Source organism: Strix uralensis, chromosome 7 (assembly GCF_047716275.1).
Source record: "Strix uralensis isolate ZFMK-TIS-50842 chromosome 7, bStrUra1, whole genome shotgun sequence".
Lineage (NCBI taxonomy): Eukaryota > Metazoa > Chordata > Aves > Strigiformes > Strigidae > Strix > Strix uralensis.
Genome location: NC_133978.1, coordinates 4,399,783 through 4,426,834, shown reverse-complemented (window position 1 = coordinate 4,426,834; position 27,052 = coordinate 4,399,783). Strand labels below are relative to the sequence as shown.

The following is a 27,052-nucleotide window of genomic DNA, read 5'->3' as shown; positions in this document are numbered from 1 at the left end:
AGCTTTTGCTCTCCAATTTAATCAACTACTTTATACCCACTTCAGGCTCCAGGTAATAGACTGAACTGAGTATTTTCTATCTTACCTCTTTTGCATTATTCATAGCCTATTGTCTCTGTTCTTATCTTGTGAGATAAATGACCTCTGTTTTCAGTAGTTAGGTTTGATTTATTCTTTCTTCAGCCTGTGTAATATTTAAACAATTCCCAGACAGATTTGGAAGATAACTTCTCGAAGACACAAAGTGTAGGATTGCATTGATCTAGCATCCACTGATGCATCAAAATGACAGCATCCATTTGAGGACCAAGAAGAACTTATATTTGAGGATTGTAAGTTGTCTCTTCCACAAACCAATTTTTTTTTTTTTACTGGCAATATTAGAAAACTGGTTGCTTTTAATCTTGTCCTGATGACTCATCTACTCTTTGATACTATAAGGCTATCTAATACCAGAAGTTACATACTATGCTTTTTGGCAATAAGAAGTTTGTCCCTGTGGTTTATCCTGCTTAGCACAGCAATTGCTTGCTTCCTATGCAAGGCATATGCCCTATACAACAGCCTGAGGGGCTGTCCCCCAAGGAGTGCCACGTGTAGAGGTTAAACCAAAATCATATAGAACAGAATACATAAATATTGGAGCGTTTAACTTAAGTAATAGCAGTGTCCTAGCAGAGTAGAATGGATAGTAGGATGGCTAAGGGTGAATGAGGGGTTTTAGGGAATAAAGCAAGAGCTGGTTGTACTGAGCATTCACCCTTAGTATAAAATAGAAGTTTATTTTTTGTGGAGCAAGACAAAAATAAAAATGGTGATTTGGAGCTACATAGCATATTTTGACCTGTGTACTTCCCACTTCGAGTTGGACAATGTGTTTGTGCTTGATGTTTGTGTCAAATCCTTCCGAAGGAGGGAGATTGTTTATTGACTGGAGGAAGAACACTCTCTGTGTGCAGGTACATGGATAAATCACTTGCTTTTCACCAGAATTGCCTCTTTTGGTTCTTTCCTACATGAAATCTTTCATTTGAAAGAACTTAATGAGTAGTTTAAGTGCTGTGCAGAGGGTTGTAGAGAGTAAAGCAGTGACCACTTGAGAAATGACACAGCCAGTTTATACTTGTTAGTTACATTAAATAGGAAAAAAATTGTTTTCAATTCAGAGATCACACCTGAGTGGCTCCTTATGCAGGAGGATAAAGAGTGTGAGTCTGTGTGTTAGGGAACTGTTCTGCACTGTCTGTTCTATTATTTCTCCATTTTTGGCAAGTCCTTGAAAATAGTTTTGTGATTAATCGAACTGTGATATACATCACAAAGCAGTGATCTCATGGATAAACTTGCTTAGACAGTACTTCCTCAACTACTGTAGCAAATTTAGCCAAGCATTGAAACACTTCGAATTATTTTTTTTCTTGTTTCTATGCCAGAAAATTTAACTGCATTAAATATCCTTGGATATCTGTGTATGAGCCAGTGATAACTTTTATGATGTCCTTGAGCCAAGAAGCTAATGAAGGTTGCACTGTTCAGTAAAATATTGTTGTTGGCCTTGCTGCTGTAAGGAAACAGTTGTGGAAGTTTCCCTGAATTATAATAAAGAGCAATGAGCAGTCAAATGACAGGAGGCAAGGACACCTGAAGAGGGTGGATATTACAGAAGCCTGTCAAGAGCACCCAGCTGTGTGCAGTACTGAGGTTTGGTGACTTGCTGTGGGATGTACCGGGCTGATAACACAGTACAGTCCAGGTGACTAGAAACTTGGGACAGTGGAAGTAGGTATTGGCTTCCTTCCTCCTGTAAATTTGCCTTGTGGTTCTAAAATATTGAAATTCTGTATGGCTGATATATGGGAAGGGGGAAAGCTTAACATGAATAAAGTATCTGGCAAGGCTGTCAGAAGACAGCCTGCTGGAAGGGGAAGTTTTCGCTTGCTGAGCACGTGCAAATGTGCTAGTGAAAAAGAAGTGCTGAAGCTGCTTATTCATGATCTGTTGTCTGCTCCCAAAGCATGGGTTCCAGGTTCAGTTACTGCACGCTTTCAAACATCCAAGCCGTGTGCTCTGTGCAAGAGGACAGGGGTGACATTGGCACATCTTTCTGTGACCTGTTAAAAAAAAAAAAACAAACCTGAAATGAGGTATGCTAAGGGTCAAATGAGTATTTTCAGTGCCATATAGAAACAGGTTTCAAGTTTATGCCTGACATTTAGTAACTGATTCCATTTTGAGTTCAGTTTTGATCCTCCCCTCTCATACTTCATACTACTGAGTCTGGTGTTGTGGATCTGCTTCCTTCTGCACGCTTCACCATGAATTGGCTCCTGGAGAACTGCAGCTGAGCCACCATTTCAGATGTAGCAGTATGAAAAATTCTTTTCCACTGTGTTATTCTCCCAACAGCTTTAAAAAACCCGAAATGAAGTACTTGAGCCTTTTGCTTCAAAGCAACTTAGTGTTTCTGCATATAAATAACCCCCCTTCCTCTTCTGTCATCTTTCTCTTCCAAGAACACAGAGTTTGTTTTCCCTATGCAGTGTGCTTTGAGCTCTGAAATGTGTTATTCTGTAAAACAGTGACTAGCATGTTCCACTCAAATTTTAAGCCAAAACTGGTAATCTTTGACAAAACTGCTTGGGTTTTCACTTTGACACTAACCTTGTAACTCTTGACTAGTCATGCAGTTAAAAAGAAAAAGCTTTAGCTTTTTTATTTCTCCCTGTCTGTAGGGAGGAGCGCATGAAGTACTTATGCTAGTAGGGTATGTATAGTATATGGTGTCATGAAGTGTGTTTCGAAGATGCTGAGGTCAGAAGTGTGGGCAGGGGAAGCTGGTAAACAGGGCAAGGGCAGCCTCTCTAGTACGTGAGAAGTGCTAGATGGCTGGTGACAGCTGGTGAAACAGCTGCAAATGTAACACATGAGGTTGCCTAGTATGTGGCATAACCCAACCATGTATCACTTATCTTTTCAGAGAAAACCTAAAATACATTATGAATAAATCTGGATAATGGTGCTTTGTTAGTCAAGTTCAAAACTTGCTCACTCACCGCCTTTCAAAGATGGATATGTTGTTGGATTTAAGGACTCGGGGTTTTGTGATGCAATGGAAATGCTCTGTCAAGATCTCTGCTTTCAGCTACTTTTGGCTACAGAGAGCTCATGGAAATGTTCAGGGTGACAATAGAGCTGGTGCTTGTAGGCACTGACCCCCTTCCACTGTGCTGGCTGTACCCGATAGACACCTATGGGTGTTTTGAAGGTGCTTGTCACTAATTTATTTCATGCTGAAATGTGTTACTGATCTGAAAGTCTAGTTACCTCCCACTTTATATTGGTCAGTAGTGTGTCTGTTATTCAGAACTGCAGTATGACTACAGCTTTAGACACCTCCTTGTGTGTCAGGTGTGGATGCCACAGAGGCTGTAAAGATTTGTTTAATTTGCACTGAAGCCCTTGCTGCTTGTTTGCAAGCTGTGTTTAAAAGGAGAAGTACTGCAAAGTTACAATCTGAAATATGTGTGAACTGGTTGAATAAGATCTTCCTTGTCCTGCAGGGGTGCATGACTTGTATCAGTTGCTTGCTACATGCGGTAAACTGAATGGTGTTCTCCGTAAGGGGGAAAAAAATCAGGAGTACAAATGTACTGCTCCAGAAAAATAAACTTGTAGTAAAATAGATGAGCTCTTGCTCATCTTTGGATTTCTTTTGTTTTGGAGTATTAATATTTACAACGTGTTGGGGTCACCCAAAGCCCCTAATTTTTCTTTCATAATTAAAAAATAAAAAAAACTTCTGCTCTTTCAGCTTGTGGAGGGTTCTACAAAATTGTTCATGTTTTAGTGGCACGGACATCCATGAGCTGCCTGAATAGTACCATCTTTGATAGCTCATGAATTTGCTATTCATCTTGTTCTTGTTGATAGCCATTAAAGTTCCTACCAGATGATGGCTGGAGAAACGGCGGTGGCAGAAGCTTGAAACGCTACCACTCTCTTGCAAAATGCTGTTGTAACTACACAAATCATATGTGCTGTCAGCAACAGCTTTAAAATAAGCCAGTTGACTTTGTGTGCTTTCTCCTATTCATGCTGTTTGTTCCATGGCTCTAGTGGTCACTTCTAGGATGGCCACAGTGACTTCTACAGAAGCGTTCTAACCCGCTGCCCTGTGAAGTGCTGGTAACTGTACTTGACTGACACATTAAGGCAAATAGCTGCTGCGATGATCAGCAAAACACTGACGGTCTGTGTTGTATTTTTAAGGTCAGGTCAGTAAAGGTGACCTTTTAAAACCATATCTGGAATTTGATGTGGTTCCCCAGCTGTGCCAGGTTAGCTGCTTCTCCGTGGCCTGGGACTGTAAACTCCGCTATTGTGACAAAAAGGGCAAAAAAGGGGTTCCCAGGATTGGCTTGTAAGAGACCTTGCAGGCTTTTTTTTCTTGTGATGTGGTAAAATATCATGAGAAGCATTCACTGTATTAATACTTCAGTGATTTCTATCATGTGAGATTCCTTTGCTTGGTCTCTGTATCAGACTCTTGTTCCCAGGTGCTGTGGCAAGTAGGAGAGGAAAAGGTGCCAGTCACCCAAATGGCTGTTGTGGAATGTACCTTCTGTGAAGAGCAAACACTGATGCTAGTTTAAAGCCATTATTATCTCAACCTTCACTACAAGCAAGCTCTTTGCTTTTTCTTACTGTTCCCAAAGACCAGACAAAGCCAGCTACCACACAGAAGACAGCTAATCAGGGACGTTTGTCTGCTTGAGTGAACTGATGTTTCCTGCTCTTCGCGTGGTCCACTGTTAAAAAGAAACTTCGTGTCGTTCTGGCACTTGGTAAAGACAGAAAGCTGGTCAGCCCTGCTGCTGTAGGGATGCTGTGCAGGTGGACGTGTTCAGGTGTATGTGTTTGGGTAGCTTCTGTTTCCACTGTCAGCCAAGAACTTCACAGGCCCATCTTTCAGTGAAAGGGAGGCTTGCACGTCTGCTCTTTCTGTATAGCATTAGACTCAGGTTGCAGCATATCTAGTAAGAATCAAACCAAATAACTAGGTGAAATGTTATGTAGAACAAAGCAGACATGAATTTTGAGGTAACTCAGCTGAGCAAACAGGATCTGATTGAAAGAAGGTACTCACAGTTATATAAAAATAACACTATATAAACAATTATATAAATAACACTATATTTTCAGGTGCTTTTCAGTCATGGGCCAGACAGCAAAATGCCTGCTGTTGGGACTATAAATCCACTGCTACAAAATTTGGACTTTGTAACTGCTTTTCATTCTTACACTAACAAAGAAAGACTTGGTGGTTCAGAGACAAGGACTGGAGGGAATGAGTTGCCGAAGCAGCTTCTAAGCAGGTAGTTGCCAAAGTCAGTAGCTGTGGCTGCTGCTGCAGAAGGCCTTGGTGTCACAGACTTGCAAAATGGTTCCTCTGTGCAAATTTATATTTTGGGCAGAAGGTTTTCCTAGAAGGAGAAAACAGCTTTTTTGAACTTGCCTGTTTATGACTCCTTGATGCTCAGACAATCAATTTGGGCACAGTGACTTGTTAAATGATTTCTTAATGTTTAGTTAATTACTTAATTTGAGATCCTTGAAGGCACTACCAGGTGGAAAAACACTCCCTTCATAAAACTTAGCCAGCTGTCATGCGGTTTTTGAAATAATCTTATCACCAGACACTGTACTGTCTAATGTTGTGTTCATTTGAATCAGTCTGCTTCCAAATAGGTGTGAGGCACAGGAGCCTTTTTCAAGTAGCAATGAATGAACGAACATGCTATATTTTCTCCTAATGTGATAAACATGTAAAGCAGCATTTGAAAGTTGGAGCTGATGGGCTCTAATACCCTTTGCTAGACCAAGTCACAGGAAGTTTCAGACCTCAGGGTTGTAAAAAATACAGTAGGAAAGGGTCTTTGCACGGTTGGTGATCAAGTACAGAAAACTGATGCTCTTCTACTTGGCTGTTACAACTGAACTTCAGCAGTACTACTGTACATATATCCAGTGGTAATTCCAATATCTAGCTGTTGTGTTGTCTTTCACAGGTGACCTTGAATGTGGGATGCCAAGCAGGTTGGACTGAAGTTATGGCTGCTTGTCTTACCTCTGTTGTTAATGATAACGTTTATATGGTTCCCCAAGCAGTGCTTTAACAGCTGTAGTCATATGCTTATGCAATCTTAGGATCAGTGGTGGTTGCTTCTCTGGAGTTGTCCGTCCATGTCCCCCCTGCCTAAAATTGAGCATTGCTCTGTCAGTTGGAAAAGATAATGATTTGCTTAATAGCGCAGTTAAGTAGCAGTGCAATCAATCTAGTGACAGAGTTAAAATTATCTCCTAATTACATTGAGAATCAAAGAAATCCTGGCTCGTGGGGGGAGGAGGGAAGCAGGGAAAGATATTGCATTTAAATGCAGTTCTAGGAAGGTTTGGGGCATGAAAGGAAGTTCATGTCACCCTGTTAAGGTGAGCCAGATGCTTCTGTGAGTTACCTCTAGCCTCTTGCTGGGCTGAAAAGGGTGTAGGAAACTCTATTGAAATGTATTTTAGGCTATGCAGGCTTTCTTTCTGTTTATCTTTCTAACTTCCTTTTATATGAAGTCCGTAAGTACTTTTTTTTTCATTACCTAGAAATAAGCTGCTGCATGTGTCTAAACTAGCATGTGTCAGAGGCTTTGGTTCTCCTGCTCAATTATTTTAAACGGGGGGTAGTAGGACAGTCATACAGCACCTCGCTGTAAACCTCCCAGTACCCAAAAGGGTACAAGGTGGACCTCTGCAAAGTCACAGGGGCTGGTTTGTGACTTGGCAGCGTGGAGGTGGCTGTGAAAGAAATGTCCACAGGAGCTCCTGCAGCTAATACCAACTTCCTGGTACGCAGCAAGGGACTGTGATGCCGATGACATCTGTAATGCAGATCCGTGAAGTAACAGCACCACAGCGTGAAGTTGAGTTGCCTTTGCATGCTCATGGCTTTCAGCCAGCAGAGATGAGGAATGTTCTAACTTCCTGCTGTGATTTCTGGGAGGATTCAGGAGATTTAAACATCATAGAAGCTGTATCCGTCCAGGGAAATTACATATAGATCTGATACTTTGGTAAGAGGGGTGATTGGAACAGAATGCTTTCCTAGAGATCTTGCTCCTTTGGTGAAACCAGGTATTTAATCTTTCTTTATTCCTTAGGCAAGACTTTCTGTCTGGAAGATGCAGAATTTCAAAACAGGAGTTTCAAATTATTTGAGTTAAGAATAATAAATGTGTGTGGGGAAACTCCCTCTCCTGGAAGAAGTCCCCTCGTCTGCCACATGCTTTCCTACAAACTTGTGAACAGGTTTTCCCACCAGCCCCCAAAACCAAAAAGGTGCCTGTTGTTCAGCGGTCTTGGAGACGATGCTTTTCTGATTTTCAGTGGTCATGGAGGGTGGAGGTTTTGGCAAGCCTTTGGTAACCTGAAGAGTCATGGTGTCATACTCATTAAATTTAATGTTCTAAATTTAAATCCATCTTCCCTCTTTACAGTAGGCAAGGAAGAAGGCAAGAACAGAAGTTATTACTGATCAGACTTGTTACTGTGTGGTGTTGGTCTGTTGAACTTGCTTCTGTATTGTTAAATATACTCTATACATTAATAACAAATTGCACCTACCATGAGAAATAAACAGGTTTCTCTTAGGAATGTTTCCAAACCCATAACCCATGACCACTAACAGACTACCTTGTAGCCTGTAAAACTGTTACTGTATCTCTTTGTTAGGGTTATTAATTAAAATGTTGAAATACTGTGGGTTTTTTTAAGTACATGATGGTAGCAGCCCCCTGGTGTAAGTAGGTGCTTGTGACAACGTGTCACAGTCTCATTCAGAAAGACTGGAACAGGCCAGTGTTTTCCTGGTCTTGCCAAGGCAGCTTAACTTCATAAATAATTTTTTAGCTGTTGCATGCTGAGAACTTCTCAGTGCCACCAGAAGATCTGGTGAACTTAAATTAATTCTGTTGCCTTTGTCTGTAGATGTATTGGAATGAATTTTCCTTGGTTTCTAGTACGGAAAATAAATATGTCGAAAGAGAGGAAGGGTGTGCCAGTCACCCACCACCCACAACCATGCATGTTTTCACAGACTGTATTCAAACTCTTGCAGTTTTAACTTGGTCTTAATTCTTTCCTGTGCATTTTTATTTTCAAGATAATAGTTATGTTCTTGAATTACAGGAGTGCAATGTTGAGATGACTCTTTTGCCTTTTTAAATTGAAATGCACTATGCCCACTATGGGAGAGGACAAGGTGTAAGGATTTTTGTTAGCTCTACAATCTCCTTATTGACAACAGCCCAGGGTTGTTCCAAATGCCACCACAGAAATCATGTTTGTCTGTGGACAAATGGTCTCTTCTTGTCATACCTGAGAGATGTACTCTGGCTGTGTGGATTTGCTGTGTTTTAATGTTGCTGAAATATGGTTTGCAGTTGGTGCAGTGTCCTGCTCTGCTGTGCAGTGTTGTAGCAAGGCCATGGCCTGGGTTCCTTGTTTTGCTAGACACTGCTTTTCAAGCCATGCTTTGTGCCTGGCTTTGTTTTCCATCATGACTGTTTTCCCTCAGAAATTAGTGATCTTTGATATTTAATCTGGACTTGATGTAAGTATTACTGGTTTGTGTGTTTAAAACAATGGTTTGCTCTCCCACTGATTTCTTTGCATCTAGAGCTCTTCTATGGCACTGTGTAGTATTCAGGTGGGCAGCCACTTATCGGCTTACAGCCAACTATTTTAGTACTTATCTTAATGCTTTCTCAATGGCTGATGTGTTTTCACTGCTGTGCTGAGAAAGCTGAAACTTTGCGTGCTATCTGAATCAGTTCAAGTGCTATCAGGGGACTTGGTCTCTGCAAATATTAACTGTTTGGTTGGAAGTGTCTGGGCCTGGTACCTGTATTCTTAACTAGTAATGCCTTGCTGATTTCTGTCTTGTTTTAGTAAAAAGCTTTGTCTATACTAAAACCAAAAAAAATACTGTGAAAAGAGGAATCTGCTTTCAGTGTCCCATGAGGATATTTCTATATATGCAAGCTTTTAGCAGATACAGTTGGAAATAATCATGACTAGCAGCTCTGATAGCTAATTGTGGTTCACTTGCAAGTTATTTTGATCCAGTTCACCCATCAGCGAAGCAGCATAAGCAGGCAGGCATGAAAGAAACTGATTTTAATGGAGTCCTAACCCTGAATCACTCTTCCTTTATGTATGGATCTTCTTAGTTGGTTGATATGTGTTTTGGAGATGATTGCAAGCTGCGCTTCGGTGCAAGTACAAGACTGCAGAACTGTGAACCCTTGAGATTTCACAACCTTTGAAAACAAGGCAGAGTCCTGTCAGCTGTGGAAACTTGTTCTCTCCATCATTTGTACGCTCAATGCAGCCAAAATAAGACTACAGCAAGTCTCAGATGGAAACTCCCACCTGCTTTAAGATGATGGCATCTTAAAGCGGGCAGTGGCCTCAGTGTATAGGACTTCAGCTTTTCTCATTAAGGAGTGACCCAAACTGGTCCTGGTGAAGGTCTTGATAAACCTTCTGGTGTATTTACGCTGTTCTCGCTTGCGCACGTGAAGTCTGCGTAACGCAGACAGCATGACCGAGTAAAACTCTAACTTGTCTCCAGTGCTGTGGCTCTTCTCTAACAACTTGCTTGCACGGCCCGGGTGGTTGTAGGGGGAGGGTTTTCGGGCCTTTGCTCACCATCAGACACCAATCAGGGGGTGAAGTTGTTGGAAGGAGGTGTATGTATCTGGGAAACTGAGGGGGGTTTTACCCAGTTTGCATTAGCACAGGCTGCGGACCTGTGTGTGAGGTGGTACAGTTGTGTGGTGGCAGATGGGGGCTCTCAGGCCTCTTCAGACTATCCATAGAGGAGAAAAAACCTGGGATTCAAGTTTGAAAGAACCTTAAGTAATAATTAGCATGGGATCAATGGAGAAGCCCTGGTTCCCAGGCCTGTTTACTGCAGTGAAAAAGCATTAAAAGGGTTCTTGGAAAGAAAGTACTGAGAGTATCCTATTCTGCACGAGCTGAGCCAGCCTCCTCGCTTGGATTGAAAGCATGTTTTGAAGTCCTTACCTTGATGCCTGTCCCTTTGTGGTTTTTCCACAGAGGCTTTTTTTCTTTCATGTGTATGTTTAATTTTCCTGAGAATTATTCCATTTTCATTAACTAGCTGAGACTGTCAATGAAAATACAAACTGTAAAGATGGCTCTGACAGCTTGTGTAATTCGGAGCCAAATTGTAAATTTTATCCTCTAGGCCACTGAGCACCTATCACGATATGTTAAACCCACTTTAATTGATTTGGAAAAGCTTTAAAGAAGTGACCTAGCCAGAGATCTCCCATTACTTTCCTTTCCAAATTCTCCTCTCCCAGGATGATCTCTTTTCCCAGGACTGTTGATTCTTAAATGGTCTTAATGACCAGAAAAATGGTCATTTTACTAGTGGTTTGTTTCCAAGGCTTCTCAGTCTCTTAATATGAATTAAGCCTCAGTGTTCATAATGGAAAGAAGTGCGAACCTCAAACCTCTTGTAGTGTGCATATCTCTGTGTGGTTTACAGATTATAATTGGGCAAGTAGTTCAAATCGGCTTTTCAGGACTGGCTATTGAAAACTGATTTGTGTTGGATCTTCCCTTTGTCTTATTCTTTGGATGAAGCTGCAACAGATTCTGTGGGGAAAAATTTTTAGGTGGTTAGAGGTATAAACACAGTAAATGTTACCTTCTGGATTTTTAAAACAAAAGAAAAACACTTGAGCTGAAACAATCCAGAAAATTCCAATTAAAATCCTATTAAAACAATCCTTGTGATCTGAATGATACAGAATTAGTAGAATACAGTATTTTTAAACTGAAACCCAAAACGGAGCCTAATGTTTGGGAACTCTTTTCATAATGCTCCCTTATAATCCTGGTTTATCACATATACTGGCAGTGGATAACATTAATCATTAAAAATGCATAGGAAAGGTTTTGGTCTGTTTTTCTTTAAGGTTCTTCAGTGATTTAACTTGGATGCACTGACTTAATTATTCTTTATATAAAACTAGGGGTGTGTTTGTGCATAGTGCGTTTGTCCATAAACCCAATTTCAACTAGTTTCCCCAAGATAGAGGAGGGAGGTTCAGGAAGTGACAGAATTAATTGGCTCTGACGAGGGCCTGGCTGCGGGCTCTGTGGTGGCACTGATGGGGGGAACAGCCCTTCATCAGGGCTCCTCAGCCTGGAGGAGTGACGGACATGACTGAGCCTGCGCTGAGGACAGTACTGCCTGTCAGATGAAATGATGGACTTGAGCTTTCCTGAAACTTTGTTTAGCTGTTAGTGCCTCTGTCATGCTTTCATGCATTTAAGTATAATTACATTGTTTGGTTTTGTAGCACAGTAATTCCATGCAGGAGATGCTGAAATGAATAGCTTTGAGGGAGTGAGTGCTACTAAGAGATGCTGTTACAGTCATTCCCTTTATCAATGGTCAATTACATAAAAACCTTTTCATCTCTGGGTTGTCTCCTTACCTTCTCAGAGATGACTGATGGTGAAGTGGTGAGTACAGGCACTGGAGTTCCAGTCAGACCCACTTGCTGCCAAGGTTGGGAACAGGGCGTTTTGGGGAACTGTCCCACAGATGATAAATGCTTTGTCTGGAGGAGCAGGACCAACGTGGCTCTCTGGCGCTCTCCCTAGCACACAGAGCTGTAGCAGAACAGTACTGAGAGGCCTGGGAAACACTGCCAAGTTTGTCTTTCTGAAACCATATGCAGAATGCTACAAGGTACCATATGGCTGTTCTTTATGCTGTACAGAAGGGGTCACCCCCAGTTTTCTATCTCCTCCTCTGGCAGAGAGACCAGTTGAGATGAGCTGAGGAAAGCTGAACTGGGAAACCTTCAAAACTGAGTTTAACATGCTATTTAAACATCAGGTTCAAAATAAGCATGTTTATGTTCTTACTGCACTTCATGAGTATGTTAATAAAGATCTGCCTCTGCAGAGTGCTGCCTTTTGGTTGCGTTTAACTTGTGCTGAGTTGCCTTTTCTAGGCACATAGGGATGGCACGCAGGAGGTGAGCACTGCACCATTTCCCCTCTCAGGGTGGAGGTGGGAGGCGGTCCTGTGAAATGGTCAGGTACAAGGTACATCGTTAACTAAAGGATATTAAACATTAACATATGGGGTTATTAAGTTTGCATATAAGTTTCCTTGATCCGTGATCTGGTAGCACAATGAAACAATGCTCTTTAATACTCATATATTGGATTTTTTTTTCGTTTTCTTCTGTTGCTCTCTAGGACCAAAACTTGGCAAGGGAACATAAGTGATTTAGAAGTCAGAGTTGCACAGTAACAATCCTTAAGGCAGATAGCATATTTAGGGGAAGAATGTCAGGCATCCACCCTTAATTGAACAGAATATTTTTCCAGGGCTTCATGATAAGACATGTGTGGGACTAGCAAAAGAATTGATTTTTACTGTACTAATCACATCTGGTAGTGAACTGATGCAAACTGAACGTAGAAAGCAAAGACGCATGTGGAGTTGAATGTCCTAAGCTTTGGTATTTTTTACAGATGAAACCTCTTAAATTGGCCACAGATGTTTGTAGCCGTTTTTCTTAGGACCTGAACTTCTGAAAGCAAGAGTATCTGTAAAACTTATTTGGCACTTCTGGGCCATACTCTTAAACTCCCCAACTAAGTGCTTCATAAATCCTAAAGCTAATTCAGTCTCCGAGATTACCCTGTAAGGCGTAAGAGAAGGAGCTACTTTTTGTCTTCAGTGTTTGGGCTGATTTGATGTGACTCTGTGGGTACAGAAGGACTGTCTCTTACTGTCCAAGGCACTCCTCTGCAAAGGCTACTTATGTTTCTGCTCCACCAGTTCTCTTTTTGGACCAAACCCAGGTAAGCTTAGATAGAGAGATGAGTTGGGGTTTTTTTTGGTGGTGTTCTTTGCTGCAGGAAAATGAGCAGGGAATTGATGGTATAGAACTGCCCCAGTACTGGGATGTACTGGGTTGCTGTGGCTTGCAGAATGTTGTACATCTCTGTATTTCAGAGCACGCAGCTTCTCCGAAGCTGTACGTATGCTGGCGCCGACAATGATGTCTGGAAAAGCCTGCTGTTTCTTTTCAAGAGCTGAAAGGAAGGTTTCCTCGTTCCTGAGTTTATTTCCCTGGAAAACCAGTGAGAGTTGGCTGCTCCCCAGCACACACCAAGGCAGAAGGAATTGCCTTGCACTTGTGGAAATCTCACTTTATAACTCTGCTTATTGTTTCATTCTTGATGTTGTAAGTGCCCGCAATGTGTCCGTAGCTGCTGTTTCCTCACCAGAAAGCTCTTTATGCAGTATGGCAGCAAGGTGGGAGAAGAGGGGTAAGAGCTCTTGTTTTAAACCGGCTATTACAAAGACCAAAGAAATTGCCTCCTGGGGTCGATAAGTGCTAGAGGAAGAAAAACAACAAAACCAAACAACAAAGCAACAGTAAGCTGCTCTGGGGGAATCACCGAGGGGAATTCATCGGATTCCTTCACTCTGGTTATCGTTTTCAGCTGTGAGTGGCTGAGGGAAACGAAATAATGAATCCTGAAATCGGTGGGATCAGAAGTCACTAAATGCTTCAAACTGCTTTTTAAAACCAGGGTTGGTGGCCCCTTTAATTTGAGAAGAGGTACCATCCTTTTCACTACAGGAGGATTCAAGTAATGAATCTAGAAATGAGGGAAAGGAATTTAGTTGTGCTTTTGTACTCAGGTTTCAGAGCTGACACGGGCTTAAATGTATCATGGTATTTTGTTTAGTTTCTGTTTTTCAAGCCTTCAGAATGCAATGGAATTAAAATTCTCAGCTTTTTTCCAGTAACCATGAGGGCTGTATTAAAGAAATGGAATTCAAACTATCCTACTCCAGTATAGCAAAAATATTTTCATAGTGAAACTGTGATCTGGCATCACAAACCGCAAGGGAGATGTTCCAGCCCTGCTTTGGGTTGCCTGCTTAGAGGCAGGAAGGACTATGTGAAGTATAGTGGATATAGAATATTTGGATGAGAGTATAGTGGTCTGGTGTACCATGGCTATTGCCTGTTTCAAGTAAAGTAGGAATAGTGTCATTCTTTGAAAGTTGTTGACATTTGCAATAAAATTAAGAATACAGACTAAGAAAAGGTTTTGGGTTGAGGTTTTAGTTGTGGGCTTTTTTGGTGGGTTGTTGTTGTTGGGGGAAAAGTGATGTGGATGTTAAAAGCAGTAGAGACTGCTTGATCAACGTGCTTAACGTGTCTGTTAAAGTTTCCAATTCATTATTTCCTCTTCCCTCTCTTGCCCCCAAGAGGCATTATGAAAGCCATCGAAAACAGTGATATTCCTGTTACTGATGTTCCTGCAACTCATCGTTGCAGCATCTCCACAGCAGCAGTAACGCCTGGGAGAAAGGTGCAATGAAGAATGAGGAGCAGTTGCTTCATCCTTTTTTTTTTTTCTCCTTTTCTGCAAAAAATTAATCTCCTTCCTCCTACCCCCACCTCTTCCTGGACACTGTGGACTACCTGTTTCTTTTAGGCAGATGGGCAAAGGAAGCAGGATGAGAAGGGAGTATTTATAGCTCACCTCCTGTTTATGTTCCTTTCCTAGCAGATGTGATGAAGCTCTGTACTAATGCTGGAAGAAGAAAAAATTTAGGCACAAATGAGAAGTGTGGCAAATGAAGACCATTTGCTAATGTGTAGGTCGTACAGAGTGCTTCCAAATGCAAAGATTAACACTTCCCACATTTTACTGGCATTGCCTTTTTTGTGTCCATCTCCTCAGCCTGATTTTAAAACAAAAAAGAAAAACAAAATCAAAGAGGAACAGCTCTGCAGTTCAGACAGGTTCTCATTTGCTTGACCTTCATCCTCAGAAATGTTGCCTTATGGAGGCAGTGGGTGCAAAATGTTCTTTTCGGGGCAAAATCTGACCTCTCAAGTGGGATGTGAACAAGGGCGTACTGGCAAAGAGAGAAAAAAATTAGTTCAAGCCAGTGGGACTTAATCAGGCAAGTGTTCAGGTCCTGGGAGACAAGCCATATGGTTTAGGAAGGCAGCAGTTTGGACTTGTTGGAAACTGGGGAGAAAATTGTGCTCTGAGGTATGGGGCTCCTCTGCCTTTGCTGCCCGCATGTCACAGGAGCAGAGCTCCCAGGTACAAGGGCTTTTCCCACCACACTTCCCTCTGGCCAAATGTTTGGGGTTTTTGCATGCCAGCTTGCTGCAGGGCAGCAAAGCGGGATGGTGAGAGTGATGCCCTTGAGAGAGTAAGTGCTGTTCTGTTGTGTACCGGGCTCAGACAGAAACATGGTGTGTGCTTCGAAGGAGATACTTCACGTAATATTTACGATGTGAACATATCTAGAGACCATAGCAAAAACTTGGAGAAGGTTTCCATGCAGGGTTGAACAAATCCCTGGTAAAGCTGGGCTTAATTTCAGATTTTTTTTTGAAAGGGAGATCCTGCAAGCAGGCCAAGGTGTCCAGATGTCTCCAAAGAAGGGAGGTGGTGAAGAAGGGGGTGAGAGATGCAGGCAGAGATCTCGGATGCCAGACTGGCCCATTTTTATCTCTTAAGAGGCTTCTGAGGAAGCTGGGGAGGATACTGTAGAATGCATCCAAAACTAGCAGGGCAGTGCCTGGGGGCTGGCAGCAACAGGATTCCTCTTTGCTGGTACTGTTAGCATAGTGGCCTCCATCAAGCCTCCTCCTTGTCCCCTTGTTGTCTTCAGGCCCACGTGAGGGACTGCTATGGGCATCCTTCCTGTTGGAGGACTGAAAAGGTCCTGTCGTGCTCAGAGCCCTGAATTGGTCCATAAGTGAAGGGCTTCATTTGCAAAACTTGCTTTAATAGTTGCTGTACTGGGTGCCCAGGGGCTGAGGGGTCTCTGAGAAGAGGCTGGGGCTGCCTCAGGCTGGTTCCGGAGGCCCCTGGTGAGGCACAGCCCAGCCCCTCAGCCCCACTGGTGGTGCCTTGGAGAATATGAGCTAAGAAAGGGGAAAAATGCTGGAAAACGGAGAGGAGGGCAAAAGTGTGAGGAGTAGCCCTGCAAGCATGGAGGAGGAGGAGAGGTGCTCCAGGTGCTGAGGCAGAGACTCCCTTGCTGCCTGTGCTCCAGCATGGGGCCCTTGGTGGGCTGTAGTGTGGGTGTTGCCAGAAGGAACCTCCATTCCCCTGCACCCCTCAAGGCAGCGGAATGAGTTGGCAATGAAGAGGTCAGATCCTGGAAAAAAGGGGTGGGGTGGGAGGGGGGTGTGGCAATTTGTCTGTTGCTTACTATTATCTACTTTAATTGGCAGTAAATCAACTTTCCCTTAGTTGAGTCTGTTATGCCAGTGACAGATGGGTGAGTGATCTCCCTGCCTTTATTCCATGAGCTTTTTCATCTTGTATCTTCCTGTCCTGTTGAGGAGTGAGAGAGAACAGCTGGCTGGGCAACTGGCCACAGTCAATCCACCACAGCTATATGTACTTAAATCCAGTAGGAGCTTACATACTGGTGCAAAAATATTAGCTGTTTTGATAAATTACATTATGGAGCTTGGACAGCAGATTCCTGGTCAGAACACAGTTTCACTCTGCATCTCCTCCGCTTTGCAAACAGGGCTGGTATGAGGGGGAAGCAAAATGAGAGGATAAAAGGGGACCCAATAACTTATGATGAAAGTACTGTTTCAGAGAGATCAAAATATAACTTAGTGCAGGAGCAGAAGTAGTTGGAGCTGTGAACTGAGGGGAAACAACAATAAATGGAGCTCTTCAGCACTTTTGCGGTGGGTGGTTTGGGTTACTGTGGTTGCTTAGGGAAGCTTGCAGCAATTTTTGTCACAGATGCTGTCCAGGAGGTTTTAGGATAACAACTGTTAGAGCCAGGAAAGACTTTCAGTTTTTTATGCGGTCAAAGTTGGGATAGAGAGGAAAATGTTGCTTGTTGGAAAAGGTGAGCTGCTTCATGTCTGACTTAAGGCATCCTCATTTAAAGGAGGCCCTTCATAAATTGTAAAATGTCGTAGCTGGCCCTTGCAAATGTATCTCTTAAAGATTTTGCTTATAGTAAGAAATTTTTACACAGATAATGCTCTGTTTTTCACAAAAGCTCTGCAGCTTTTGCTGCACTGGTACCTCCAGGTAATGAGTTAGCAGCATGTTTTACTTGTGTTCTAGATCAAGGTATTCACCTTTTCCACGCTTGGGGTGATTTTTTTTTTTTTTTTTTTTAATTTGGACAACTTCTTTTCTGATTTTAAGTAGGGTTTGGAGACTTAGTACCCCAGAGTTGTTACCATTCTATCATTGATAATTACATAAAACAAGGAGCATGAGCTCTGCCAGATTGCTCCCTCTTTTCCCATCAGAGAGCACTCACTGGTAGCTAAAAGGCTGTTTTTTTCCAGTAGGGCTTTGATTAACTTTATCACTGATGGAGAATTGAGATAGCTACATTACAAGCTATAGATTGTCCAATATAGACCTTGATAAGGCCTGGAGGAAGTGTTAGTTTTAGAAAAAGAACTGGGATTATTTCCTCTTGCTCCCTTAATCATTCTGGGAGCAAAGCTGCTGCTGCGTAACCCCAAGCCTCTTAACATGCATCTTACTGCAGATAAGACAAGAGACAAAGGATCAAATGGATGTGAAAAGTGAATGCATATGGTCTTCTGACACCCAGAAAGTTGTTCTGGTGCTTAAAGCTTCTGATTTCAGTGATCTGGCTTTGGTGCTTTTCACACTCCAAATACTGCTTATTTTGGAAGTGGTGGACAAATCTGTCTCAACTGAAACATGGATGTAGTGATTCTGCACTTCATTGCTGAAGTGGTGAGCTGTCGAGCATTTGTCTGCGGCAAATGATCGTGAGATCTGGCCAGCAAAGCTTGAAACAAGTTCTTCTCCTCTGCCCCACACTGCTTCAGCCTTCTGGCACATTACTACATAAGGCTGTTGAACTGCAGACGTTGGATAAAGGATTCAGATGCTTCTCTCCATCTCAATTTTAAAAAAACAGCCACCCTTCAAGAATAAAAATGATTGATGATTCCTTAAGCTCTTGCTAACCTTGGATGGCCGAAGGTGGCATTTAGGTCTCTGCTTTGAGTTCATTTGTTCCTTTTTTTTTTTTCCTAACCATTAGAGACTGTTTTCTTAGATAAGAAATTTCTAACAGCAGCATGTATCTCGAGGCGCAGTTCAGAACTGCAGGAGTGACAGATTATGTGTAGTTTAACCAGCATCTCTTCCTGTAAAACGTAATGGCAGCATGCTGCTGTGGGGTTAATGAAACAGAGTTGGTTCAGACCTGAATGGGGTGAGAGAATTGTCAGAGAGGTTAGACACCTCAGCTTTTCGATGAGTCACCTAACATGCCCTGGTTTTCAACCCGTTCTACCTTTTCCCCGGTTCTTGCCTGTGTTGTATGAGGGCAGGAGACTTCTGGAGCTAGCTTATACCTGTCAAGTACTCGTGGCCTTAAGGTAGAATCTTTGCAGACGCTAGCTGATAGTATCTTTCAGTTATATAGCCATTTTGCAGTGGGGTAACGTTGGGTTTAGTGGGTTTTAGGGTTTTCTGAAAACTGCTACTAAATTTTTTGGGTGGCTGTGCAAATCTGGTAGAAAGGCAGGCTCTTGATGTGCAGCATTTCAAAAACAGATGATTAACGCCATGTAAAAGGAAACAGTAAAGCAGTGAAAAGCACATATCTCAAAGGCCAGCTCTGCAATGGGATCGGGTAAGATAAGTATATAAACAGTGCTTTGGTGGTGCTCTCTGACAGGAAGTCTTGTGTCTCACTGTATAAATTCTGCCCACTTAATATTGTATCTAGTCTGATACTATTTTTAGAAGGATTAAAACTGAAGTTGCTGCTTTCAAACAGGAAAAGGTATTTTTTTAAAACCTTCCTATAGAGGCTTCCCCTCCTTAGGTAAAATTTGGTTCTGAAAATCGGCTTACATGTAGTGCAGCTTCTGATCATTCGAGCTTCTGCCTTTTTTTTTATAATAGAATAGTGATGCCAAGACAGCGGAGCTTGATTTGTCCAGGATGTGTGGCTATATCTGTTTTGCTTGGGTATTTTTGAGTTTTAAACCTGTTTTTCTTTAGGTGGGGGTCCTGGTTGCTCAGCAGTAGCACATGGCTTTTTATCAATCCAGAAGATCTGCTATTTTTTCAATTATAAAAAGGCAGGTTTGCCCTTTGGTTCCCAACACATAGGGGTTTTTTAAACATTATTTTTGCCAAAACATGCAACTTCCCACTTGTTACAGCTGTTTAATGCCCAGTTCTCTTTTCCTGTTAGCAGCCTGTTTGACTTGACCGTGGGAAGCTGAAAATGCAATTGCAAGGAGGAAAACTTGAAAATGACTTGACTGATTTTCATTGCCAAGACTGAGAAAAATGGAGTGTAAATACAGCATAAATGAGTGACTTTCCAGAGCTGTCAAAGGCACTAACTGCCTGGGCCATAGGTCCTGCTCTCAAGACAGACTGCTGTAGTTGACACTATCCTCGGTTTGCATAGCGGGCTTCAGAAGAAAAGTGAAGTAGCAGATAAAGCTATTTTAAGTAAATTATTGAAAGCAACCTCACAAAATATGGAGGTCTGGACAACTTGGCAGGGAAATAATCAACAGCCTGGGGTTTGTTTGCAAACTTCTGTTAGAAATTTACTTAAAAAACAAGCCCTACCTGCTTGATATCTTTATAGTAATGCAGGTTTGGCAGCTGTATTTTAGAAATCAGCAAAAAATATCCCAGCCTATAGGAATGCCCATATTGGACTGCAGCTGTTGAAGAATCTGAGTGCTAGTCCACCACCATAGACTGATGAGAGCTAGTGTTGCGCTTTATTCTTTTTTAAAATTGGGCTCTTTTGTGCTAGAATGGTAATTTCACTGTTGGGGGGGAGGATTAGTGTATATACCTAGTGTGTTTTATCCTAGACTTCAAATCAGTCTGATTGTAGATTTTCATCAACAAATCAGTCCCTTGCTAAGGTTGCAGAACATACAAACCATCCCTACGCTTTCTTTTTTTTTTTTAGTAGCTCAGTATCACAAATTTTGTTCATCTTGAACAATTTGTTCTTCTACGAACAGGCATGTTTACTACTTGTATCTTAGAGTTTGGCTTCCCTCTGTAAGAAAGAAAAATACATGTCAGCACAGAAAACAATATAAGAGAATGAACGTCTTGATCCACAACTCCGTAACCATACCTCACTGTTGCGCTAAAACTTTTTTTTAACCTTTAAAGACTGATGCTTTCATGTGATTTCTACTTCCCATGTCTGGTAGTAATCTGAATTGATTTCTTAAAACTGATTAATTCAACGTGGCTTTAAAAAGCCGTTTTACGTTAAGGAAGAAGAAAAAAACCCCACAGCTGTTGTTATACATTCTCACTTTAAACTACGTGAGTAGCGAGTGAGGTGTGTGGAGGTGAACTTGGCCGAGGGGGAAGCCCTGCTGGGTGGCAGATGGTGGGAGCAGGGCCTGTGCGTGACAGGGCTCCTGGCTGGTGTCACCCCCGCGGCGGTGGCAGGAGATGCCGAGCGCCGGCACGGGGCTGGGGGCTGGCGGCAGGGGGGCAGGAGGTGCCGCTGGGGTGTGATTCTGCCAGACGAGCGGCACTGAACGCTTGGCTCTTTTGCTGTGCTTGTATTTTGTAGGTGCATCAGAGGCTTTCTCCGTGGCAGAGTGCGAGAGTGGTCTATTGCAGTACCGTAGTGCCCTCCGATGGTGAGTATCGCCATGCAGACGCGCTGGGCTCGCTTAAATCGTATTCCCTGACCCCTTTGCCGGTTGAGGCTTTTTTGGCTAGGAGGTAATCTAGTTCTGAACTGAGTGACTGACAACCAAGTCTAGAAGAATTAAGGAAACGGTCACCTTTTCTAATAACTGGCCTTACAAAACTGGACAGGCTTTATGGAGACAGATGTACTTTGCATGCAACTGTCCAAATTTTTTTGCCAGAGTTTTTCCTGGTGTAGCCATGAGGTCTGTGTGGTGCCAACCTTTCAGGGTACCATGTGCCCTGTTAATTTTATGGATGTAATAGAACTGCGCTTCATACCAGCTACTTGCTCAAATGGTTGGAAGCACTGTTTGCTGCAGTGAATACGTTGTGAAGCCGAGGCAACTTTGTTCAACTTGATTTAAATTCTGGGACAGTTCAGACATTAAGCTTTTTTGATAGGTTGTCATAACAGAAACAAAAGAATGCATTGGTGGAACTTGAAAAATCTCAGTGTGCTAGAATGCAAAGAGGAAACAGGCAGCTTTGAGATCATTGCCCACCTAACATGTGCATGCTGTGCGTAAAGACACTTAAACCTGACTGACACAAGCGGTTAGTGGATACTCTCCCCATTAAGGCTTGTTAATAAGGCCTGAAAGTTAATGAAGAAAAGGGTTCTGGCACAATTGCTTCCCCTGCCAGGATAATGAGTGTATGCAAAAACAAAGAGAACATGACTGCTGCGGAGAGTTCAAAATAAAAACCTGAAGGCTTAAACAGGTAGAAGTGTAGAGGGCACATGTAAGGTTGAGAGGATAATGTAAGTGTAAAGCTACTTGCCTGATTTGATTTTTACCTTGCCTCTTACTGGGCTTGAATATTTCTCTTGTTATTTCTTCCAATAACTTCACCTTTACCAGTAGTAAACATTCAGCACTGACTTCTTTGTCCACACCCTTTTTTTTTTTTACTGTACTTTTCTTTTGGCCTTGCATTGCTTAGGTTGTTCTTACGCAAGAACAGAAATCTTTAATAAATACTAATGACCTGTTACTGGTGCACATATGGTTGAGTCAAAACTTCGTGCTGCTTGGATGGAATTCATACCTCAAAGCAACCTCAAGCTTAATATAGCGTGTAAAGCTTTTGAAATCCTCTGTGCTCTTACTTAGCAGCATCCCCGGCCAGGTTGTAGGTGTCTGTAAATGTAAGTGCAATACACTTGTATGCAGTTACTTTCTTCTACTTGTCCCATGTATTTAAATACCAGCTTAAATTTTCATCAGTAAAGGTTAGCCAGAATGTTAGTTCTATAATTAGTGAAATGCACAAATACTTTGTACACTTTTTAACTTGTAGTCTTCATGCAGGCAATCCACAGGGCTGTCAGAGCAGAGGAGAGCAAAGCAGACAGGCGTATCGCAGTGTCTTGTTAATAACTTTTGCTGGAACTGTCTGTTGCTGTCTGTTAGATTTGTGTTATTGACATGTCTGTCCTTTGGATTTTTTCTTTTTTTTTTTATTTGTCTCTGAGCTCGTCCCCCTCCAATGCAGTAAAAATCTGAGCAGACCTTACTTCTGTGGGAGGTGATGAGAGGATCAAACTGGAATTATGGACTTTCCTCACTGGTGAATTAGGCTAGAAAATGACTTCTACAAGCTTTTTGTAAGGAAAACATGAACCAGCTGTAACTCCGGACTTACTGAGCCTGTCTTCCAAAGGGAAATGATTTGGAATTTAACACTTCACCTAAGTTGGAAATCCTTGAGAAAGGTTTTGTGTGTGCTACCAATGTGGGTGACCCTTGGTGCAGTCTGACCTGTCGTGTTTATGGCTGTGGTCTCCACCTGGTGTGTGGAGGGTTAAAATGCAGCAGGGCTGGCACTGGTAGGCGCTTCCTCCAAAGCTGGCAGTGATGGAGCTGCGGTGGTTGTGTTGTACCCATGGGGATACACAGAAAAGCGTTGGTGCACATGTTGTTATCTCTTCTGTTCTACAACAAACTGGCTCACTGCCTGTATGATCAAGGTAGCATTTAAAGAATGTTTTTCATGTCTTGTGATTATGTAAACACTACGTAAGTTAATGTTCTATCTGCTGCTCACAGAACCAATGAATTCAATATTTAAGTGGCTATTTTAAGCTTCTGAACATGTTGATCATTTGTTCTGAGCTTGCAATCACAAGTGTAGCTAATGCTAATCTATTTTTTATCAGTCTCTTGCTCAAATACTTGAATGAAAGAATGCAAAAATCTGAAAGCTGGTGTCATAATGGCTGCTGATAAGGAGCTTGAAATTCTGTCTAACTGTCCAAATAAATTGACAGTTTGCTTTATTTTTTCAATAAATACCTGACTGTTGTCTCTGAGTCCTAAGCTTCCAAACATTAAAGCTACTAAAATACTGTCCGGTGTCTAAGCCTTGAGAATAGGCCTTTATAGGTTTCCAAATACTGGGGCCTCTTGGGATGCTTTAGTCATTTTAGATGTCCCTGCCTGGTCACTTCCACCTTGTCTTTAAAGATGACATGAGGACCTTTTTGTCAGCATAGGATAGCAATCCCCTGGAAGAGGGAAAATGCTTGATTGAATTCATGGAGGCGTGTGACAGTCAACTCAAAAGTCTGAGAGAACTCCTTTGGCTTTGTAAAAGTGGACTCGGTGCATCCTTTCTCACCATACACGAGCCTCCCTTTTCAGGAAAGGCATGACACCCCAAGACTTGTGCAAACGATCCTGTGATAAACGAGTTCATCGTCTGGCAGCAAATCACTGAAAGGGGAGGTATGAAGGCCATTGGTGGCAAAACTTTCTGAACAGTGGCATGCTGAGAAATAGTTCCCTTTGGTAGTTAAAATTACATTATTTGCTTTTATTTTTACTTGCATTGGCTGCTTTGACCAACTAGGTTTGATGTTAGCTGCTTAAATTGACTTGGCATGTCAATACATGAGTTAGATGAGTTTAAGTAGATGGTGTAGTTCATGTAGTTGGCCAAAGCTACAAGAGGTGGGAATTCTAAGCCAGATGCAGTGTGGGTGGGTGCGACTGCACAATCCTTGAGACATGGCAAATGCTCCGTGCAATAAAAAGGACCTTAGGTTTTTACATAAGAAAAACACATAGCAATCCAAAGTGAATCATTTTTAGGTGTGCTGCTATATCCTAGTAACTACTGCACTTGGGAAAAATTTTGACTGTTTGTGACTCAGTAGAGGACTTAAGGAATATGAACTTTTAACTTCTCTTTTCTATATATGGATATCCCAAAGAGTGGGCTGTCTTTCTGACTGTAAAATAACTAGCTTACAGTTCATGAAGGTCGCTACCATAAATTTTAGGAAGGTGCACAGAAATCCTTTAAGAATGCTCTTTCGAAAGCTCCTGACAGTACTAAAGAAATGGAAAATTTTGTTTTATCTACACCTAAGAAGTAATGTCTGTCTTCTGAAGTACAAAGTGTATTGATCACATGAATTTTAGATGAAATAACCTTGAAGCTTAAACTCAGAGTGCTGTTCCTACAGTCTCATACTCCTGACTGTTCTCTTAAACATTTGTTGCCTCAGGACAAAGAGGAGGAAACCAGAATTAATACAAGAATAAAAAGGTTTGAAGTAGGTCCTTGCTTGATGTTTCCTAATATACACAGTCTGCCTTTGTCTTTTGAGCTATAAATCCTGATAAATTGCACAGTGTTTTGTCTTCCATAGTCCAAAATACTTAGATTCTCAAAAACTAACCAAAAAGTACTATGCTGCAATGTGGCTTTTAGATATCCTGTTGCCTTTTAGTATAAACATGATTGTGCTTAGAGTAAGTATCTCTTTTCTACAAAGCATAGAAAGTTTAACAGCTACTGCCAAGTTAATGGGAGGGAAAGCCTCTGACATCCCTCCATTTTCCGTTGATGGACACATCTATTGATAAAAGAACAACCAAAAATTTAGTCTGTTTTATGTTCAGCTCATAACCATGTTTGTCTCAGTCTCCATGGGACAAGTACAGAACTAGTACGACAAACTCGGTTCATTTTTAATGATAAACTTGTATTTTTTTCTTCTCTGTAGAAGTGACGGTGGTTTACCAAAACGGGTTACCTGTGATTTCTGTGAATCTTCCATCCCGGCGTGAGCGTTGCCAGTTCACACTTAAACCTATCTCAGACTCTGTTGGTGTGTTCTTACAACAGCTGCAAGCAGAGGACCAAGGAATTGATCGGGTTGCAATCTACTCAGCAGGTACTCTTATTTACAAATTGATTTACTTGCTTGCCAGCTATTTTCATCCAGCCTTTTGCTTTTTAAGTAACAGTTTGCTATGGTGCAGGATCTTCAACATTCCTGAATAAGTAGAAGGTAGAAATGCCGTTCCTAGAGTAAGAATATTGTTAGCTATCCCTGTATAGTCAGGTCTGCCAAAGAAATCTAACTGTAGAGTGGAGGAGGAGGAAAATGTTACTAATGCTTACTAAATGGAGGTGAGTCCAGCTCAGTGCTAATGGAGGTGCTTTTGGTGAGTCGTACTATTTAGTAGGAAAGATGCAAGCTGTACAACCTGTGTAGAGGTTCTAATTGATTTGTAAGGCTCTGGGTGTAAAAGGTGGTACAAGGGAAACAGTATCTTGCTTAGCTATGAAAACTCGGTCATGTTTTCACTTCATGTGTTTCTCACTTCACCGTTTTGCTCAATTGCTATGTGTCTGCTAGCCACCAGAGCCCTGAAACATTGTTAGGACGTCTTATGAAAGTGCCATCAAAGCAGGTATTTCCTTAGAAGTCTTGGCCTGGGAGGGAGCGGGTGTGTTTGCTAAGTTAATGATGTCAAAGCGTCCAGTACCAGAGATGGAAATAATTTCTAATGCCACTGGGGAGAGATGAAGGTCACTTAAGTGAATTGTATTGCAAAACATAGTAAAATATTCAAAGAGTGCAGAGTGAAGGGAACTGCTTTTTAGAAGATGATCCCAAATATCACAAATGGAGAAAAGCAGCTGCATACATAGCTCAGCTAGTATTTGCTATGTAAGGTCTGCTGGTATATTTGGCTCCCGGTGTATATATATCGTCTGTGGGAAACTGTAGGAATCCAACAACTGGATTTGAGATGGCATTTCTACTTAGCCCCAGCATGTTTAGGTACTTTGTTTCTACTGTTTAATGTCTGTGTTTGCCTTACAGATGGCACACGTGTTGCCTCCTCCACAGGCATAGATTTGCTTCTGCTGGATGACTTCAAACTGATCATTAATGATGTCACGTACCATGTTAGACCACCAAAGAGAGGTAAACCAGTCTGGTTCTGGTAAACATCAGAAATTTCAGTGTTCAGTTCCCGCTTTAACTGCAACATGCTTTATTAACTTGTTCAAGAACGTGAAGTGTTATTTCTAAAGGAAACCTTGCAGTTTCTAATTGTGCCCTTGGGGTCTAATTCAGTGATATCCAAGTAATCGGAGTAGTCAGTGATGAAAAGCAAATATTTGTTCTGCTCAAACACATTACCCCCCATTAGAAGAAATTACATTTCTTCATGTATTCTTCTTATTTTGTAAATTTTTCTGAATTTCATTCTAATTACTGGAAAGTGATGTCATTTAACTCATTCTGAAGGAGTACAATTCAAAATGGGAGTTAGACTGATGCTTATATTATCTGATTTGAAAGAATAAATAATTCCTCACCTGACAGTTAACGTTGTTTCCTTTTAAGTGTGGTACTTTGAATGTTGCAAGTAAACCTTGTGAGCTAATAAACAGTGAAATAAATGAAACCATGCTCTTACAAGGTTTATGTTACTAAGAATCGAATAGGAAGGGAAACCAATCTCTTTTGAGTCAATAAGAAAATCCTTTTAAATAATGGGCTTTGGACATTTGTGTAATTTTCAAGATGTGAAAACTTGCAAGAAGCTTTTGAGACACTCCAGAGTTAACTGGTGGAGGCAGGAACTTTGTATTTTCATCTACCATCTACTCTTTCTTCTAGGCAACTTTATAGCTTCCTAAAGCACCAGGTTCTTGCATGCCTATACTTACCTCCAAGGACTTAAACAAAAGGACCAGTTTTGGAAATGTTGATCTGCTTGTTGCTTGGCTCACAGATAGCGGGGGATTTTTGTCTACATTATTGTTCTGTTATTGTTGCAGGCAAAAATGTGAATTTTGCAAGCGGTATTTTTCTGAAAAGAATTTTTAGCCCTGTAGACAGGCAAACAAA

General features: G+C 41.7%; 1 protein-coding gene across 4 annotated transcripts in view; it reads left to right on the top strand.

Moving 5' to 3' along the window:
- Positions 1-27,052, top strand: part of MCU (mitochondrial calcium uniporter) — a 94,105-nt gene that overhangs the window by 58,604 nt on the left and 8,449 nt on the right. For all 4 annotated transcript variants that reach the window (XM_074874188.1, XM_074874190.1, XM_074874189.1 and 1 more), the window contains exons 2-4: positions 20,765-20,834; positions 24,905-25,075; positions 26,015-26,119. In XM_074874188.1, the coding sequence (XP_074730289.1) occupies positions 20,765-20,834; positions 24,905-25,075; positions 26,015-26,119 (346 nt within the window). The remainder of the gene's footprint in view (positions 1-20,764; positions 20,835-24,904; positions 25,076-26,014; positions 26,120-27,052) is intronic.